The 20859-nt window shown below is 39.2% G+C and overlaps 4 protein-coding genes across 5 annotated transcripts; 3 read left to right on the top strand and 1 right to left on the bottom strand.

Moving 5' to 3' along the window:
* The first annotated feature begins 5131 nt into the window (after nucleotides 1-5131).
* On the top strand, nucleotides 5132-9017 carry LOC103955092 (calcium-transporting ATPase 12, plasma membrane-type). Its single transcript, XM_048578466.1, has 3 exons — nucleotides 5132-5654; nucleotides 5804-6153; nucleotides 6255-9017. Exons 2-3 carry the CDS (start codon nucleotides 5809-5811, stop codon nucleotides 9015-9017), a joined length of 3108 nt encoding a protein of 1035 aa, XP_048434423.1. The 5' UTR covers nucleotides 5132-5654; nucleotides 5804-5808.
* Nucleotides 9018-9924: 907 nt separating this feature from the next.
* LOC103955064 (chlorophyll a-b binding protein 151, chloroplastic) lies at nucleotides 9925-11333 on the top strand. The gene is made up of 2 exons (XM_009366937.2): nucleotides 9925-10137; nucleotides 10518-11333. Exons 1-2 carry the CDS (start codon nucleotides 9926-9928, stop codon nucleotides 11167-11169), a joined length of 864 nt encoding a protein of 287 aa, XP_009365212.2. The 5' UTR covers nucleotide 9925; the 3' UTR covers nucleotides 11170-11333.
* A 367-nt stretch (nucleotides 11334-11700) lies between these two features.
* Nucleotides 11701-14643, bottom strand: LOC103955063 (pentatricopeptide repeat-containing protein At2g29760, chloroplastic-like). The gene is made up of 2 exons (XM_009366936.3): nucleotides 12408-14643; nucleotides 11701-11840 (listed from the first exon to the last, which is right to left on the bottom strand). Exon 1 carries the CDS (start codon nucleotides 14583-14585, stop codon nucleotides 12525-12527), a length of 2061 nt encoding a protein of 686 aa, XP_009365211.2. The 5' UTR covers nucleotides 14586-14643; the 3' UTR covers nucleotides 11701-11840; nucleotides 12408-12524.
* Nucleotides 14644-15602: 959 nt separating this feature from the next.
* On the top strand, nucleotides 15603-20650 carry LOC103955061 (pentatricopeptide repeat-containing protein At5g65560). Of its 2 annotated transcripts, XM_009366935.2 has the most exons (4): nucleotides 15603-18749; nucleotides 18893-18966; nucleotides 19247-19319; nucleotides 20285-20650. In XM_009366935.2, exon 1 carries the CDS (start codon nucleotides 15845-15847, stop codon nucleotides 18602-18604), a length of 2760 nt encoding a protein of 919 aa, XP_009365210.2. In that variant the 5' UTR covers nucleotides 15603-15844; the 3' UTR covers nucleotides 18605-18749; nucleotides 18893-18966; nucleotides 19247-19319; nucleotides 20285-20650. The 2 variants fall into 2 exon arrangements, with proteins under 2 accessions (XP_009365210.2, XP_009365209.2); XM_009366934.2 differs by lacking the exon at nucleotides 18893-18966.
* Nucleotides 20651-20859: the final 209 nt, after the last annotated feature.

The following is a 20859-nucleotide window of genomic DNA, read 5'->3' as shown; positions in this document are numbered from 1 at the left end:
GTTGAGTTATGTAGTTCAAGTAAATTTGAATGCTCTTCTTCCACTGCAACTTAATTCTGGCCCGGTATTATTTTCTGTTTTGTCAAAAACTACTGCAGCAATACAACTCTTTCACAGCAGCCAATGGTAGTTCGAAGAGTCATACGACATTGCCTTTTAAGTGGATCACATCCTCCCGTTAAATTCCAACGTATTTATAAATTACCGTACTTTATAATTGAGAAATGTTATTGGCACTCTAAAAATTTCATTCTACATTCCTCACACGTGTATTTTTCTTTCCAAATATAGAAAGTTTGGAGTGTAGAATGAGATTTTTAGAGTGTCAATAATAGTTTCCTAATAATTTTCGCAGTCCGAATTAAAGGTAGATCTTTTTCACCTCAGGCCAGCAAAAACACCAAGGTAATTTTTATGGGTTGGTGATGACTGAATTCAATTTTTTAGGATATTGTTTGATTTTTAATCAGAAATGGTGATTTTGGATGCCTGGTGTTGACTTTACAAAGATGCAAACTCAGCAAGATTATGACTGCAAATGAAATGAAGGAAAACTCTCTGCAAATTCCTCCCTTCTTCTTCTTAATCTTCTTCCTCCTTCAATGCCCTTCGATTCTCAGCAAAACTACTTTAGATTCGTTTTTGTTAATATTTTATTATTCTTGGTTAGAGCCTCATGCCCAATTGAAATGAAAGTTTAATTTCTCACGCTCTAATCCAATTTATATACTAGATTTTCCTTGTCAGTTATGAAAATTTTTTTCTTTTTTAATTTTCATGTTATTAAAAAACACGTAGACAAGTGAAAAGAGGCGTAAATAAGATGGGTAAACGGTTATGGTTAAATGCGTGTAGAGTTATGGGTGTGCTTAACCGTTTATAAATAGTTATGAGTAAATAACCGTGGTTATCCGTCTGTCATAACAGTTGCCCATCCCTAACAACATCTGCCTACCACGTGGCAAAGAGATGATCTCCTCTCTGCGATGAGAATTTTTTCCACATTTCGGTCACAAATGACACCTGATGTTCCAACGAATGAAAATTATTACAACGTGTTTGTCCAACCGTCTATTCATTTTACTTTTACAAAGAATAGAATGGGAAACTTTGTTATTTACTTGACGACCCAAGAACAAAAATATAAACAATGGCGTTTGGTTAGTGGTCACTGGGAAAAATTAGGTAACATAATGTGTTGTTGAATGCTTTAGTAGAAGAACAATCATTGGTTACTCAAATGATGAGTAGAAGTTCCTATTCAAAATTATTTGTTTTCAGGTTATATTTTGTGTTTATAATCAAAATTACTCATATTATAAAACACTACATAAATATTGCCTCTACAAAAAATCAATTAAATATAAAGTCGTTTAATCATCAAAATGTACAAAAATAAATTAACAGAATTAGTAAAAATATTACGAGCTGTCTTTGTATTTGCTAAAATAAATTAACTAAACGACCTCAAATTTAATACATTTTTTTGCAGCGATGATATTTACAAAGTGATTCATAATATAATCGGTTCTAATCATAAACACAAAACTTTGTGATTCAAACACAAAAAATTTTGAGTAAGAGTTCTTACTCATCATTGAGTGGCCAAACATGTTTTGTGCAATAATATACTAGCAAAAGCCACACACTTTGTGTGTGAGAGAAATATATGTTTTTATTTTTGGGAAAATTTGAAATAGGTCACATTTTGAAATAGGTCCAATTTTTAGTAACTTTTGACTTTTGAAATAAGTTAAATTTTTAGTTACTTTAGACTCATATCAAAAAACCCCTTTATTTTTTAACGAAAGTAGTGAACTAGTGATTTGTTTTTAACTGGTTGGAAGTTGTAGAAAGGAGGGAGAGAAAAAACAAAACAAAATTGTTTTGTGTGTGTTTTACCCATAACTTTTACCTTAGTTTTGTTAATATGGTCAAAATGGTCGTTTCTCTTTTTACCAAATAGGAGACAAGATATGGCCATAGCCCCTCTTTCTTATTTTGACCAAAAAACACCTCTTCTAAGTTATTATTTTATTTAAAAAAGATTTATTAGTGATTAACATCACGGTTTAGTGATTATTTATTTCACTTATACGTGAAATTTTTTTAATTCAAATGCTGTCATAAACAAATTTAAATCACATAAGACTTAATCTACTTTTCATATTGTTTATTAAAAAGAAAAAAAATATTGATAATAATTTTGGTCTTATTTATGCACATATTACAACAAATCTCAAATCTCAGCAAAACCCCGCAACGTGGCAAGAACTGTTTTCCTTTGGCCAATTTTCCACAACAACCGCGTGCCAAGCGCGTCCTCGGGCGGGGTGGAAAAAAAAATAGCTTATTTCTTAAGCCGTCCGGATTCTGTACGGAAATTGGTCTAAATGTAGGCAGATTGTCTGCCCTCCTAATATGGTGCTCTTCCTGTATCCTCCTATTTTATACGGTCACATTTAAATCATATCAATATTTTATATTAATTTTTATAGAGATAATAAGACAAAAAGCAATAAGAATATAAAATGTTGACATGATTTAACCGTGACAGCACAAATAGAAGGGCACCATAACAAGAGGGCAGACAATCTGCCTCCCTCACAAATGGTTTACTTTGTTAATCCGAACCAAAATAAAAATCAAGATTAATTGTAGAATCCACTCTATATTGAACTTCAATGATATGAATAGTTTATTTTGTAAGTTTCAATTCATATATCATTCTTGTATTCAATCCAAAATAGTTTGTCTATTTAATTATAACGATAAAATTTCAATATTTCTTAAAAAATAAAGTGTTCATCAATTTATTTGAATTCAATTAGATGCCTCAAATATTTCCGATTTGACTAATATTTTATAAGAATAATTTATGAGATGCAACTTAAAAAATAGACACATGCTTTATACACACACACTAGTACATGCCCACACATAAAATGTGTGCGAAATATTTTACTTTGCATTTAAAATTGAAGCAGAAAGGAAGAGAGAGAGAGAATCTAAAGTAGGGAGGGAGGAAGAGGTTTATTTTATTTTTAAATTTGACATGATATAATCACTCATTGTCAAACTTAAATAAAAAGTAGCAAAAATAATTTTGCTTTCCGTCATTTCCCTTAACTTTTTCGTTCTAATACAAAACATAAATGGATTTTCACACTAAACAAAAAAGAATCGCATTAATTTAAATATATTATATTTCTTTCACCACTTGATATTATTTATTTATTCTGTTAAATTCATGCAGTTTCCTATCGTATTTTCTGTGCTCTCTTTTCGTCTCTCAGTCTGTCATCATTCTCTTCTCTCGCAGACACGCTCGAACCCTCTCAACTCCATCTCATCTCTCTCAGTCTCGACTCTGCCTCTCCTCCGCCCACATTCTCTGAATCTCGACTCCGGCCAGCCACCACACCACACCATACCCTATCTCGGCCACACCACAGACGAACCATACACGCACGCACTGAAACACTGCTATCTCTCTCTCCCATTCTCTCTCCTTCTCGATCGACCGGCTCTCGAGCTTCCGAAATCTAGGGTATGGATTTCTGGCTTTGGAGATTTCTAGGGTTTTAATATATATGGATTTGGATTTCTGGTTTTATTTAATTGGGTTTTCTTTTTTCTCTTCTGTTGTTGATCTTTCACTCACTATATTTATTCAAGGGCTGTAAGATTTCTGGGTTATTGAACACAAGAATTTGGGAATCTTTTCCCTGAAAAACCAAATGCGATATATATATATATATATTTAATGAGGAAACATATATTAGCTGCTGTAAGTATAAATCTGTTCACTGAAACATTGAGCTCAAATCTCTGAATTATTGTAGAATATCCCGAACCGTACCGAAATCCCGACAAAGTTTCGGGAATCTCGAAATTTCGGTTTGATTTCGATCTTTAAAATTCCGTCCTTTCTGGGTTCGGGATTCGGGATTCGGGATTCCATTTTCGGTTCGGATCCCTACCCGAAACAGCCGTAGGCGCAACCACCGCTACTCCCGTCATATTGTTTACGGCAAAAAATAAAAAACATACACGATTCTATCTATCCTTCCTAAAATAAGTCCAATCTCTTAAATTTAGGATCATTTTATTATCTATTTATTGATAAGATTTATTATAAAAATTATTTTCTTTTAATTATCTCTTTAATTATTTCCTTTTTTTTTTGTTATTTTTTGTTCTTCTGTTCCAAATCCCATTTATAATTTTTTTTTTTTATATAATCAATCTTTATCACTGATTAATTGTATTAATCTATATGTCATAGGTTTTTGTTCATAATCTACCTATAGCACAGATTCATTGTATTGCATTTTTTTTTCTTTTTATAATATATCACAGAAACTAGTGAATTTAAAATTTTCATCTAAAAAGACAAAATTGACAGATTAATGGTATTACATATATATTTTTTATTATATGTAATTAGATAACTTGACGCAGTTTCAAAAACAACTTATATTTTTGGACTTAGATCTAAAACACCAAATAAAGAACATAAAGAAATAGGGATCTCTATATGTGATACCATTTTTTTGCTAAAAAACTTTCGGTACATAATAAACACTTTTAGGTTTTTTTTGTTTTATTTTTTGAGTTTATCGATATATTTAGGGAAAGAGGAGTTCAGCTAAGCTAACTTAATTTGATATCAAATTCGTCATTCACGAGATTTGAACCTAAGATCTCTCACATCTAAGTGAAGAGAAATACCACCGGCTGTAGTATTGAGTGGCAACACTTTTTTTTTTCTACCTCTCATTTACAAAGAAATACTACTAGATCGTAGTACTGAGTGGCTGAGTGGCAAAACTTTGAGCCACTTGAGTTAAATTTTTTTGCTTATAAAACGTGAATAAGAAGAAGAAGAAAAAAAAAAGAAAAAAAAAAAAGAGAGACGTACATAATCCTCCTATTAGCTATGCTCATTACTTACATGATCTAACATAGGGGAATGAGTCTTACCAATCTTGTTTCAATTAGAGTTCGCCTCTAATGGAAACAAGTGATATAACTCACACTTGAATTTGGATGCCTTCATGTTAAAATATGTTTTAAATTACACAATTTTATTGTTACATCCATGAGATATCATATTTAGTTTTTAGAGATTTTAAATATCATCGTGTTGTGTCATATTGATCATTATATCCGTAATCGTATCATGCTTCATAGATAAGAATAAATTAAAAAGACGTGTGTAAGCCCCCTATGACATCAAATTAAGTTTATAACAACCAAGTAGATGAATTTTCCAGGTAATATAGAGTCTAGCCTCCTGGAAGCTTCCCTTGCGAGAGGGTATTGCTGTCAATTCACCCGAGCCATCGCCTATATAATGAGACTGAAACCCTCCACTTCTCTTCACATTCACAACTGCACAAGTCCTCACCCTTCTTTGATCACTAGCTAACTTTGCATTGCAGTCATAGTCATTGTAGCTCGAGCTGTTAAGAGCGCTTACCCTTGCACCCGACGTCCTGTTTCCAAAACCCCCTCTCTCTAAAATCGCTTTCAGTATCATTTCGTAGTTAGTTTTTGTCCCTGCTAGCAGTATCAGTCATGATCTCGTTCTAGTACTACGAGCTAGCTATGCTCGTTACTCACAACCAGTTTAGGAGGAGTCTAATTTCGTACGTACTCATCTTCTCAAGATCTAACATGGAGGAAAAAGTCTTACCAATCTTGTCTTAAACGTCTCATTCGCTGCAAATCCGCGGCAAGAGATCAAATTTTCTCAATTTCTTGTCTGATCATCTCTCTAATTTTCTTGTTGCACAAGGAAACATGGCCCTCGAGATAAATACAGAGGATCAAGCTGCTGAAGGTGCCTCTCTTACTGCCGGGTTGACTATGCAGAGCATCAGACGCAGGAGAACCTCGCTGAGATATGTTGTTAAAGGCATTTTGTTCTCATCACGCATTAAGAAAACCAGACGTCTGCTTGAAGCTAGTTATGAACATTTAGCACCAGCACCAGCGCCGCCAGCCACTGCCTCTGACCATGTGATTGACATCCAGGAACGGCTTTTGAAAGAGGTTGCTGAAATAGTGAGGGAGAAGGACTTGAACTCACTCTGCGGACATGGTGGTGTTGATGGCATCTTCCAACTTCTCAGGTCTCACTTTGAGGTAGCAAGCAACCCGTAGAAAATGACCACTTTTTCTATAATCTTGTACATGGTCGAGAATGATTGTACTTCAGTTGATTATATTCGGGTATTTGATCGCAGGAAGGTGCCGTTGATGGTGGTCAAAATCCAGAAGGATGGAACATTACCAAGTCCCCTGTTGATGCAAAGGGTTTCTTGTACTTTTTGTTTGAGGCGTTCAATCAGTACACGATTGTTTTCCTCTTGCTCTCAGCTGGGTTATCGTTCACCATCGAATTCATGAATCAAGGAGTCAAGGATGGCTGGCATGACGGTGTTGCCATACTCACTGCCGCGTTCTTACTTATTGCTTTCCGTTCTGTGGGGAACTACCTCCGTCAGAGAAAGCTGGCGAAGCACTTGCTGGATAGGAGCAAATTGACGGTGAATGTTGAAAGAAGTAGCACAGAACCTACACCGATTACCATATCCGACATTGTGGCGGGTGATATAGTTCTTTTGAAGGAAGGAGACTGTGTTCCTGCTGATGGTTTGTTCATAGATCACGGTGAGGAACTGGTTCTGGATGAGGTATTGAGCCCGAAAATTGATTGTAAGCAAAATCCATTTGTTTTTTCGGGTTCAAAGGTCGTTAAGGGCTGTGGCCGCATGATTGTGACATCAGTTGGTGCTAATACAGCTATGGCCGAGATGCTGAGCTTGGTGTCTAATCATAATCCAATGGAAAAGACACTGCTACAAGCTTTGCTGGACAAACCGAATGCTTGTATGGATTTTCTTGCATGCTGTGTCTCGATACTGATTGCACTCGTGATGTTGATACGCCTACTATTCTTCAAGAAGCACGAAAACTACAACGAGAGGCCAGACCTGAAAGGTGAAGTTTCAATTAATTTTGTGATGAGGATCTTTGAGAAGATCTTCTTGAAACCTCAAGGAAAGGCTTCCATCTTAGCAAGCGTTCTCGCAACCGTGGTCATAGGGATACAACATGGGATACCTGTTGTAATTACAGTTGCCCTTTTTCAATGGAAGGACAAGGCTGCCAAAAATCAGGCAGATCCACGGAATCTATCAGCTTGTGTCACCATGGGACTCATAAATTTCATCTGCATTGAAACAACGGCAGATTTAATGTGCAACCGGACGGAGGTCGAGGAATTTCGGATTGGCGAAAAAGATTTAAGCAGTGGTGAAGTGGACTTGGAAACTGACCGAGTTCTTGAGGCTCTCCATCAGGGGATTTCAGCTACCGCGTCACCAGAAAATGATCGGCTCATTTCCTGGCTGCACACCAGACGGGTAAGTAAAGCGTTATTGGATCGAAGATTTGAAATTGTTAAACAATGGAGCTCTAATGAGAAGTATAGAGGTGTCGTATTGAGGAAAATCGAGAATGATGAACAGATTATGCAACTTCACTGTGACGGAGAAGCATCAACAATATTAGGCATGTGTTCACATTACTATGATAACAGAGGGGGAAGTCTCCATATTGAATACCAGAAGAGAAAATTCAAGCAGGTGATCGAGAAGATGGAGAAGAAGGGTCTTAGACCGATTGCATACGCATACAAGAAAACGAAAGAAGAAGATCCTACAGAAGATGATTTGATTTTGTTGGCACTTGTCGGTCTTAGATGTCCATATCAAGAAGAACTTAAATTGGCGGTGGAGGCTCTTAGAGAAGCTGGAGTAAAGATCAAACTGGTGTCGGAGGATGAGCTCTCGAAAGTGAAAGCTAGAGCTAGGGAACTTGGGATCTCCCCTGACTCAGATTACACAGAAATTGAAGGTCAAGATTTCCGAAGGCTCAAATCCATGGAAAGGCGGGAGAAGGTGGATTCGATCTCTGTGATGGGAAGTTCCCTCCCCAAGGACAAGTTTCTTATGGTGGAGCAGTTAAAGAAAAAAGGTCACATAGTTGGATTCTATGGAGGGCTAACCAGCATTGACGCTCTGACCTTAAAAGAAGCTGATGTCGGAATTGTAGAGGATCTCTGGAGCACCGAGATGGCCAGAGAGAACGCTGATCTTATAATCAGAAATGGATGTTTCTTAAGCATGAATATGAAGTCTGGTACTTGTGCTTACCACAACATTCAGCAGTTCTGTCAACTTCAACTCACCACTTGCATATCCGGGCTACTAGTGAACCTAGTCATAACAATACATTCGGGAGAGTCCCCACTAACAACAGTTCACTTGATTTGGGTGAACTTGATCATGTACCTTCTTGGTGGCCTAATGATGGTGATGGAGTTACAAGGCACCGAACGACACACTCAAAGACCTGCTAAGAGGACCGAGTGGCTTATAACCAAAGTCATCTGGGGAAACATAGCAGTTCAAGTCTTGTATCAGGCTTCCGTCTTGCTGATCTTACATTTCATGGGAAATGTAGTACCGAGCATGAACGAAGGTGTCCGGAATACCATGATTTTCAATACTTTCACCTTATGCCAGGTCCTTAATCTGTTCAGTGCCATGGACATAGTAAAAAAGGAAGTGCTAGTTGTTGTCCTCCGCAGCCATTGGTTTCTGACGGCGTTGGCGGCTGTTTTGATCATCCAGGTGATCATTGTTGAGTTCGGAAAAGGACTAGCCAGCTGTGTGAGGTTGAATGCACTGCAGTGGCTAATCTGTTGCATTCTTGCAGCTCTTTCGTGGGGTTCTGTTCGGGCCTTCAAATTCCTTTCAGCACACCTCCAAAGAACAACTCGGGCACTGATGTTGAGCTCACACGCTGGATTCTCACATCTGCAGCGCAGATTATACGTTCCCAACTGGTTATACGTTCCCATTTGTTTGCTCCTCATCTTGTCTGTATCTTCATACTGTTTCCGCCCAGAAATCTCTCCGCTCGCGCTGTATATCCGTTAATCTGCAAATACTAAATGTTGAAGTTGTTAGGATTTCCTAGCTGTTCGGGTTAGGTTCCTTGTTTTTGGGTTTGCTTCAAGTTTGGTTAATAATCCCTATTCTTGAGGGACAAGTTATTTAGTTGATTTTAATCTCTAGTCGTGTTCGTGTACCACGTAATTAGGGCTGTTTGTACGTGGGCTGCATTGCTTTATTTTCCGTTTCCTTTGTAAGGCTATTTATTGCCATTCGTATCTGCCATCTCTGCAATGTAATAGTTGATTCTGTATATCAATGGTGTGGCAAATTCTTACTCTCTTCGCATGCTGCTCCCCCATGTCCCTTCTAATTTACTAGTTTGGTTGCTGTTCATCGGATCACATGTTGATTTTCGATACAAGCGATATTAGCGAGGGTGAATTCGAACACAGGACCACAGATTTAAAGTAAATGCTTTTAACCAGTTAAGTTACGTAGGTCAAGTAAATTTGAATGCTCTTCTTCCACTGCAACCTACTTCTGGCCCGTTATTATTTTTACTGTTTTGTCAAAAACTACTGCAGCAATACAACTCTTTCACAGCAGCCAATGGTAGTTCGAAGAGTCCTACGACATTGCTTTTAAGTGGATCACATCCTCCCGTTAAATTCCACTCACCTCAAGCCTGCAAAAACACCAAGGTAATTTTATGTTTTAACCGTGGACCTGCGAAACATTTGTCTTTTGGTCAACTTGTGGCCTCTGTTCACCAACCACAAACATCACAGCATCTGTCTGCCACGTGGCAAAGAGAGAACCTCTCACTCTCTGCGACTATCAGATTGGAAATCCAAATCTATTTGATAACCAATAGGATGCCGCTGACGTGTGGATATCCTAATCCACATCATCTTCAACTCCCCGTTATAACATCCCTGCCCTCTCCCTAGATGAAAGCATCCCAGCAGGCTTGCTCAACACCACCAAAACTTCAAACACAAAAAAAGCAGCAAGCAATGGCAACCTCTGCAATCCAACAATCAGCGTTTGCTGGCCAGACTGCTTTGAAGCAGTCCAATGAGCTCGTCCGAAAGATCGGCGGCCTTGGCGGCGGCCGCTTCTCCATGCGGCGCACCGTCAAAAGTGCCCCCCAGAGCATATGGTAAGTACCTTGGCTCTAGCATGTCAGCATAACCTATCTTTCTTTCCAAGCAACTCTACTAAAATTTCCATGTGCGGATATGAACGCTTTCTGATAATCAAACGTTTTCTAACGACATTTGACATAAAAACTTACAAACAATTTGGGGTTGTAGAAGCGCTTTTTTGAGAAGTACCTGCTATGTGCTTCATAGGAAGCACTTGGATTTTAAACAAAGACTTGTACATGTTTATAATAAAAACACTTCTAACATAAACGCTTATGAGCGGACATGCTTATGATATACACCATAAATTTTAGCTCAATGTATAGCTACATTGTTACAAGAAGAACATGATCATATAACATCGAGAAGTTTACATTTGTAACCGACAAAACAGGTACGGCCCAGACCGCCCGAAGTACTTGGGACCATTCTCAGAGCAAACTCCGTCATACTTGACCGGCGAATTCCCCGGAGACTACGGATGGGACACTGCTGGACTATCTGCAGACCCCGAGACATTTGCCAAGAACCGTGAGCTTGAGGTGATCCACTCCAGATGGGCCATGCTTGGTGCACTGGGATGCGTCTTCCCAGAAATCTTGTCAAGGAATGGCGTCAAGTTCGGCGAGGCTGTCTGGTTCAAGGCTGGATCGCAAATCTTCTCTGAGGGCGGCCTTGACTACCTTGGCAACCCAAACCTTATCCATGCTCAGAGCATCTTGGCAATCTGGGCTGTCCAGGTCGTGCTCATGGGATTCATCGAGGGATACAGAGTTGGTGGAGGACCACTCGGTGAAGGACTAGACCCACTTTACCCAGGAGGGGCCTTTGACCCCCTTGGACTTGCTGATGATCCCGAAGCTTTTGCTGAACTGAAGGTGAAGGAACTTAAGAACGGGCGTCTGGCTATGACCTCAATGTTCGGATTCTTTGTTCAGGCTATTGTAACTGGAAAGGGCCCGGTGGAGAACCTCTTCGACCACATCGCTGACCCAGTGGCCAACAACGCATGGGCTTACGCCACCAACTTCGTCCCTGGAAAGTGAAGAAACCTCAAATGATGGCAGTTCATCTGTAACATTACCCGAACTTACTGCTTTTGTTGAGGTTCTCTTGTTGTGGACTCCATTAGTTCTGATGTAATTTTACTAGAAACTGCTTGTACTGAAATCGGTGTATCCAGTAAAAAACTCCAAGCTCCTTCGTTTTATTTGTCTAATTGTGCTGCACATTCAAGAATTCCTATCAATAGATGCATGCTTTGTGGCAGTATAGTAAATCTAAACTAGGAAACAAATGGAGGATACTTCGAACTAGCGAAATACAAGAGACAGTCAATGCTGAAACCATAAGATCATAGATTGATCTCAGGTTTCTTCATCAATCCATCACCATTAGGCAAATTAAGTTTAATTGGGGCATAAAATTTCTGCAATGATGATTGCCTACACTATATCTATATGGACACTAAGTATACGAATTCTGTCAACTTAGGGTGAAAGAAATCATGGGAAGAGCGATCATCTTTCACTATTATCTCAGTATAATGAAGATTGCACGATGGGAATGGCTATTACCTTTCACTATAATGTCAGCATAACGTAGACTGCCCATATATCTAAGGGATGCACAAGTCTCTCGCCAATACAGGGACTGCATTTGCATTCTAATTTCAAGAGTTTCAGCATCCGGGCACGCATCAAGACTGCCTGTACTGCTATATATTAAATAAACACACAAGAAGTTCCCACAATCAAAAGAACTGACAACAATGGCCATTCCAATTTAAGAGTGCAGGCATAGGTTTCTTCATCTTAGGTTGGGGAAAGTAGAAAAATTTTGTGTTCAATCAAAGCACAAAGAGAATGTATGAAAAAGTCAATTTGAGAAAAATCAGAATTTTGACATTATCTGTCGGTATAAGTTTACATTTACTAGAGGGGTAATCAGTATACGATGAAGATTGCCTCTAATACTAAGGGCACCTAGTATACATGCCTTTCTCCTATGGAGGGTGAAAGAAATGATGGGAACAACTATTATCTCTCATTATAAACTCAGACTCTGTATAATGAAGATCCCCTATCTTGTTAGTGCGAGTCTCCCGCCAATGCAGAATTTTGGGAAAGCAGGACCTATGAGTCATATCCCTGTTACAAGAGGGGCAGCTTTTGCGAGGGACGAGTCTCATCATTAAATGAAGACGCACATTCATGACTGCCTATAATGCTAAAATACATCAAATGAACATGTAAAAATATGCCTGAATCAGAAGAAATGATACCAATAGCTGCTCCAATTTTAAGAGCGCAAGCATAGAGGTAGATGAATTCTGATGCTTCTTGCTTTGAGGCTGTGAGCAGCTGAACACAGCCGTCAATGCAGCAGACAAACAAGTCAGTCACCAAAAATCTTTGCAAGAACATGAGCCATTTCTGAAATGATGGAAACGACTATTATCTCTCACAATAATCTCACGATTATAGATACTGGATAGGTGTTTAGTGACAGAGTGGCAATCGCTACAGACACGAAGATTCTTTATAATGCGAATAGGACTCCCAGCTTCCGAATTAATGAGACCAAATGCAATAGCCAATCTTTCACTATGGTTTTCCAGTTCAGCTTCCTTCTCTTTTTCCTCTTCAAGACACAACAGAACTTGGCTTGTGTCAGGAACATGTCCTACAGATTTCAGTTTCTCTCTCATCTCACTCAACTTCGAATATATCTCTTCTGTCCGAGGATGTGATTTATCACCCACAACAAACTCATGAAGCACACCTCTGTGCTCTATGGAACTGCATCCCGGGTCCTTTTTGACTCCTCTCGTTCTCATCATTTCTCTTACCTGTGAAACTTTCTCCCACTGATCAGCTGCAGCATACATGTTAGAAAGAACAACATAGCATCCAATAGTGTCGGGAGACACTTCAATCAGGTGACGAGCAGCATAATCGCCAAGTTCAACATTTCCATGATTCCGAGCACCACTGAGCAAACTCATCCAGATTACTTTGTTTGGTTTCATGGGCATACTTTCAATGACATTCTTCGCCTCATCCAGACAGCCAGCCCGACATAAAATGTCTACAAAGCAACCGTAGTGTTCAATTGTGGGTTCAATTCCATAATCATTTGTCATCAGATTGAAATAGAAACGGCCAAGATCGACCAATCCCGCATGACTACATGCATTCAAGACTCCAATAAAAGTTATAGCATGAGGCTGCATTCCATTCTTCCGCATCTCGAGAAATAGCTCAAGAACTTGGTCAGCCATACCATGCATTCCTAAACCAACAATTATAGAAGTCCAGTGCCCCAATTTCTTCCTGTGTATAGCTCGAAATACGGTCAGAGCATTCTCAATGCTCCCACACTTGGAATACATATCAATCAAGGATGTACCAAGCACGCCATCTAACTCAAATCCATGTTTTACCATGAAAGAATGAATCCATCTCCCCTTACCCAGGATAGCTAATCCCGAAACGGCCGAAAGAGCACTGACCAATGTAGCATGACTAGGCATGACATCTTCTTTCAAAATTTCATGAAACAACTCCAATGCTTCCATAAACCTCCCATTAAATTCATAACCCGCAATCATTGAATTCCAAGTTATCACATCTCTTGCCGGCATCCCACTAAATAATTGACGAGCCGTCTCAAAGTCTCCAGCTTTCATGTACCCATTAATCATGGCATTCCAAGAAACCGAATTTCTATTCGGCATCCTATCAAACACCTCCCTAGCCATCTCCACCTTCCCGCATTTCGACAACCCATCGACCAAAACAGTCCAAGAAAACAAATCCCTCTCCTGCATTTGATCAAACAACTCCATTGCCACTTCAACTTCTCCACACCTCGCATACCCATCCACCAACGAATTCCAAGTTACCAAATCTCGGTCACGCATTTCATCAAACACCTTCCGAGCCAAACCAATCTCACCACATTTTGAGTACAAACTCACCAAACTGCTCTGCACAAACTTATCCAACCCAAGCCCAATTTTCAACACCAACCCATGAATCTGCTTCCCTTCCTCAATCGCATTCAACCGAGCGCAACCCTTAATCACGCACGGCACAGTGAAATTATCGGGAACAAGCTCATGAACCAATTCATAGAACAAAACAACGGCATCATGCGACCGCTGGTTTCCGACGTAGCATTTGATGAGAACGTTCCAAGACACCAACGTGGGTTGTTCGATTTGGTCGAAGACGGAGCGGGCGTAGTCGAGGCTGTTGATTTTGGGGTCGGCGTAGAGAGAAAGGAAGCAGGAAGCGACTGAAGGGTGGCTGAAAGTTCCGGTCTTGAGAAACAGGGCGTGGTGCTGCTCTGCTTCTTGTAGGGTTTTGCATGTTTGGAGAAGCCGGAAGGGGTTTAGGGTTTGAGGAGAGAGAAATGGTTTGTGGAGGAGAGAGAGAGATGGTGTGAGCTGAAGCATTGCTGCAACCTGCAATGGCGTTGGTGGATCAGATGATAACCACAACCAAGGGGTCTAACCGTCTGAGCGGCCCATCTATATCCACAACTAAATTGCACTAATAGTCCTGTAGTTTATCTCGGTTTTTAATTTCTTCCTTGTAGTTTTTTTTCTTACATATTCATCCTCTGTAATTTCGTTGAGTTAACACCGTTGGTCAAATCCATCAAATGCCTTGTTTTTTCTTTTCTTTTGTTAATTGCTACCTACTCATGATGGATTTAGTGTTTGTGGGTTAAGGAACATGGAAGCATATTTTACTCCTCAACCAAATAAGGAATGTGCATTCTATAGGGAAGTGGAGCTACGATCAAGTCAATAATTTGTTATGCGATCACATTGTGTTTATGATAAGAGTTATTAGTGGATTATAAAGAAAATTAACGAACATGAACTTGAAGCTCAATACTTCAAATGTAAAGGTAACTCAACAACTAAATGGGAAAAGGTACCAATTATTCTAAATCTTATGACAATCATCTCAAACACTCACTAACTTGAGTGTTAGAGTGTCTTTCGCAGGTACACTCCTTCCGTTCTCTCATTAGTAGCAAGTGAAGATAATGTCTAGAGTTACTATACATGATTACAAGACTACCTATTAGAGAATTGAGGGACTCAAATATTTTCGACAATGTTTTTTGTCATTTATCTGTTTTTCATTTTTAATATTCAAGAAAAATAATCACTCATAATAAGTTGTTATATGCTAGACTTTTATATTTTTCAACTTCGACATCATCATACACCAATTTGTCAAATGATAATTTTTTTTTTTTTTAAATGAGAAGATGTGCACAAACTTAGACCCAAAACCTAATTTAATTAGCGGGGCCAAACTAAGGTCAAAATAGATCAAATCAACAAAGATGAAAATGTAAGAATTTGTATTATAGGGATGAAAGTGAAAGTTCATGTAAACTATGGAACTATTACTGCAATTTGGCCTTGCGGTTAAATTTCCCTCTTTTTCCGTCTCCGAGTGAAATAACCCTAGTTTTTATTCAACAGTGTAACCTGTCTCTCCACTTCCCTCCACCTCCAGTAAGCAGCTAGCTATGGCTCTCCAATGACCACGTTCACCAACTCGCCGAGTCGACTCACGCTTCCCCCCTACCAATCAACCCCCTTCAATCCCCAGATCTCTGAAAACCCGCAAAAGTCCCAAACTTTACCATCTTCTTCTTCTGCAATCCCACATGACCTCCCCATAGCTCGAAATGTTAAAGCCCCTCCAAACCCTCCACGTCCATACCCTCCGCTCTCTATTGGGTTCCGACCATTTTCTCAAATTCTCAACAAGAACCAGGCTTTTCTCCGAACCCGCTCAACCCTCCAAACCTTTCCAGGACTTGGTCGCCAGAATCTGCGACATTTTGAGCGACCCCCAATGGGAACGGAGCTCGGAGCTCAACTGGCTCGGACCCGAGCTCAGAACCCATCACGTGTCGAAGATCATCGAGTCCCACCGTAACACTGACTCAGCGTTGAGATTCTTCTACTGGGTTTCTAAGAAGCATTTTTACAAACACGATATGGGCTGCTTCTCGTCAATGCTTAATCGGCTTGTGAGGGAGCGGCTTTTTGCGCCTGCAGACCGTGTGAGGATTTTGATGATCAAAGCTTGTAGGAAGGAGGAAGAGCTCAAATGGGTAATTGAGTATTTGAATGATTTGAATGGACTTGGTTTTCAGTTCACATTGTTTAGTTTTAATACACTTTTGATACAATTGGGAAAGTTCGAGATGGTTAGTGTAGCTCGAAATGTTTATACTCAGATGCTTAATAGTGGGATTAGACCAAGTTTGTTGACATTTAATACAATGATCAATATATTGTGTAAGAAGGGCAGGGTTCAGGAAGCAGAGGTGATTTTTAGCCGGATTTTTCAGTTCGATATGTTCCCAGATGTTTTTACTTATACATCGTTGATTCTTGGGCATTGTAGAAATCGTAAGGTGAATTTGGCATTTGACGTTTATGATCAGATGGTGAAGGCAGGTTGTGACCCCAATTCGGTTACGTATTCAACTCTTATCAATGGGCTATGCAATGAGGGAAGGGTGGATGAGGCACTGGATATGCTTGATGAAATGGTAGAGAAAGGGATTGAACCCACAGTATTTACTTACACTGTCCCAATTACTTCACTATGTGAGGCCAATCGACTGGTGGAAGCAATTGGGCTTTTCAGAAGTATGAGGAGCAGGGGTTGCCATCCTAACGTTCATACTTATACAGCATTGATCAGCGGGTTATCTCAGATAGGAAAACTCAATGTTGCTGTTGGACTCTATCACAAACTTGTGAAGGACGGTTTGGTCCCAAACACGGTTACCTTCAATACATTGATAAATGAATTATGTGAGACAGGAAGATATGGCATGGCTCTGAAGATTTTTTATTGGATGGAAAGACATGGTACCGTATCAAATACCCAAACACACAACGGAATCATCAAGGTTTTCTGTTTGATGGGTAACATTAATAAGGCAATGACGCTTTTAAGCAAAATGCTGAAAGTGGGACCCTCTCCAAATGTGATAACTTATAACACACTTATCAATGCATACCTTGATGGGGGTAAATTAAACAATGCAGTGAGGTTATTGGATTTGATGAAATGGAGTGGATGTGAACCAGATGAATGGACTTATACTGAACTTATTTCTGGGTTATGCAAGGCGGGTAAGTCTGAAGATGCATCCACTATTTTCCATGAGATGGTAGAACAAGGCATTCTTCCCAATCAGGTCACTTACACTGCTTTGATTGCTGGATATTGTGCGGAGGGGAAGGTAGATGCTGCATTGGCATTATTTGAGCGGATGGAGGAGGATGGTTGCTGTCCGGGTATTGAAACCTACAATACCATTATAAGTGGTTTGTGCAATGATAATCAGATTGAAAAAGCTAAAAAATTATGTACGAAGATGGGGGAGCAAGGACCGGCTCCAAATGTCATTACGTACACATCTCTAATTAGGTGCCTCTGTGGGAATGGCAGTACTGACGTTGCATTCCAAATCTACCATGAAATGGGAAAGCAGGGTTGCTTGCCGAACTTGTATACATATAGTTCACTCATTTTTGGGTTATGTCGTGAGGGTAAGGCTGATGATGCTGAGAGGTTACTTAAAGAAATGGAGAGGAAAGGATTGGTTCCTGATGAGGTAACATATACCACACTCATTGATGGATTTGTTATGCTTGGCAAGCTAGATCATGCGTTTCTACTCCTTAGGCGAATGGTTGATGTTGGCTGCAAGCCCAACTACCGAACTTATTCTGTGTTGGTCAAGGGGTTGCAAAGGGAAAGCCAGTTGCTGACAGAGAATGTTGTGGGCCTTGAGTCCCAACATGAAGAAACGTATAGTTGCAGCTCTGATGAGAGCTATACCTTTTTTGAGGTGTTGTGTAATCTCTTAGCTAGGATGTCAGAGTATGGATGTGAACCAACTGTTCATACCTATGATATTTTAGTGAGAGGCTTGTGCAGAGATGGCAGATATTATGAGGCGGATCAGTTGCTGCAGCATATGAAAGATAAAGGGTTCTGCCCCACTAATAAGATTTATCTGTCTCTATTCTTTGTTTATTGTACAAATTTGAAAGTGGATTCTGCGCTGGAAATTTTTGGTTTGATGGCAGATAGAGGATTTGAGGTTCACTTATCATCTTATAAGGCACTTATTAGTGTCCTCTGCAGGGTGAGTCGAGTGGAAGAAGCTGAAACATTATTCAGAAGGATGCTAGAGAAACAATGGAATACTGATGAGATTGTTTGGACTGTGTTAATTGATGGCTTACTGAAGGAAGGGAATTCAGATTTATGCATGAAGTTTCTTCATGTTATTGAATCTGAAAAATGCAGTATCAGTACCCAGACGTATATTATTTTGGCCAGAGAACTTTCTAAAATAAACGATACTGTGGTGACTTCTCAAATTGTTAACAAAGATTTGAAGGATGTACATTGATCATGGTTTCTTTATACACATGGAGGCAAAGAAAATTCATTATCTAGATTCATTTATCAACTAATGAGAAATGGCACTGTTTTTGGCTTGAGGTGTATATATTCCTATGTTGTGACTACTTTGCAGCTTGACCATGCAATTCATGGTAAGTAGGTGGCACTTTGCCTTCAACTTCATTAGCATTCGTTGATTTCTATTACATTTTTTGGTGCTTGGTTGGTGGCATCGTTTGTCTAAAATCACCAAAAAAATAAGTTTGACGATTGCTTTGTTATTCTATATATGTAGAAGTGACAAGTCATTTTCAGAAGATAAACTGAATTCTCGTCTGCATGAAGCAGATTCCTTAGGAAGACATATAGGTTAGTCAAGCTAAAGTATTCATGAAAGATATCTACCATTTATTTTAGTTTCTCTTTTTGTGTGGATAGGTATGATTGATTTACCATCTGTATAGTGCGTTAGTTGGTTTAGGGTTTAGAGTATTTCTGCATAGCAGGCTTCCTAATTACATGGATTATCTTGATATCTTTTTAACAGTGCTCATTTGGCTGGTTTGACATGCCTAGAAAATATTCATGCTGTCATGGTGTTTATAAAATGGATTTCAGAGCTAGACATTCTTGGCATATGTACTTGCAGGTGGTGCAGTTTCAATGTTCCATGGTCGAAAGTTTCCTCTTTCTTCAGAAATATTGGGCAAGAAGATGTTAAGGTACACCTTGTTTGATACCAATGTTGCATTATTTTGCTGCCGTAACATCATACACCAACAGTCGTTTACATTTATACCTCAGTTTTACAATAACATACGTTGAGGCCCTTTCAGTGACATTTTGGTTTTCTGTTATAGTTTATTTTTTATTTTAAAAACTCATTCGATATCTTTTCCTTTATCTTTCTCTCCACTTTATTTTCGTTCTCTCTTCTTATCATAAGAAAAATAAAAAGAAACTTAAAGCAAAAACCTAACCAAATGATCCCTTGGATCATCACTTGGACGGTCTGCGAGTGGAACCATTTTATTTCTGAATTATCAACAAGAAGTTATCTATAGGTGCCACCCGATTTTACCTAACGTAAATAATGTCTCTGGTTCAAACTTCCAGGATAAATGATCATTTAAATTTGACCTAACCATTTTAATATGATTAGGAATATTTAGTGTAGGGATTACTCAGGTCCTTCTAAAATTGAGCCCATTTTGCTCCAGTTAAACACTTTTTTAATTTTCCTCTAATCGTGCTAGTATGCTAAAATGTTAGTGTGTGATAACTTTCTGTATCATTGATCTCTTGAATCTTTGTCACTCCGTGTAGCTTCAATGTTTTAGTTTTCCCAAACGATAATTGCACTGTAAATATTTGTTCTTGAGCGTTTCCTTTCATCTTTTACTCCTTGATTTTGGTTCTGATAAGGGACGAAATAAGCTTTATTGTCCCCATCGGTTGTGTTTTGCTGATCCTTTGCCTGGTATTTCCTTTGATTTTATTGGTATGAACTATATTGTGGATTCCGACAAAATATAAAAAAGAACCGTAAAAGGGATTTTCTTTTTTGGTGTTTCCTTCCCGGCAGTCATTTTTCGTGAGATTTTTTGTAACTCATAGTTACCTTGTGGATTGGTATTTCATAGTACTGTCCTTAAAGAATTTCTTGTAATTCCATCATTTTGTATAGTGGAAGAATTAGCTGCTACCTCCCTCCTACTTCTGGCGGTTGTGGAAGAATTTCCGGCATCTTATGTTTGATGCGAGGATGGGAAGGTTATGCAGCTGCTGGGTCTCCTCATCTCTCCTAAACTTCCCCCAGTCTCCGGCACCAGCTATATGAGGCAGAAACCCGCCCCACTCCTACAAATGGCTCGGAGGCTGAGCCTTGTACTTTCGGCCTTGTACTAGGCGACTTTGGTTCCCAAATGTACTACGGTTCAATCCGAGTTGCCAATCGTATCATGCAACTGAGAAACAGTTTGTAAAAGTCTAATTGAATCTGCAGTGGCTGAAATCAGAATCAAGTGTCAGCAATCTGATTGCTATTTTCCAATTTGGAATGAATTTTTCAGTTTCTTCCCAACCCCTCTATTGAAGTTCAGGCAAGCTCCTTCTCTGAAAATTAAGTTCTATAAGTTCTCATCATCCTTCCTCCAAAATTGACATATGCCTAGCTCGGAACTAATATCTTGAAGGAATGGAGTTATGATGACTCAGTCATAGGCTCACTTGGAAGTTCTTTTAAAATGACGGAAAGCCTTT

The sequence above is a fragment of a genome, unplaced genomic scaffold (assembly GCF_019419815.1).
Source record: "Pyrus x bretschneideri cultivar Hongxiangsu unplaced genomic scaffold, Pyrus_bretschneideri_v1 Contig12, whole genome shotgun sequence".
In the NCBI taxonomy this organism is placed as follows: domain Eukaryota; kingdom Viridiplantae; phylum Streptophyta; class Magnoliopsida; order Rosales; family Rosaceae; genus Pyrus; species Pyrus x bretschneideri.
This window is presented reverse-complemented; position numbering and strand designations above follow the sequence as displayed.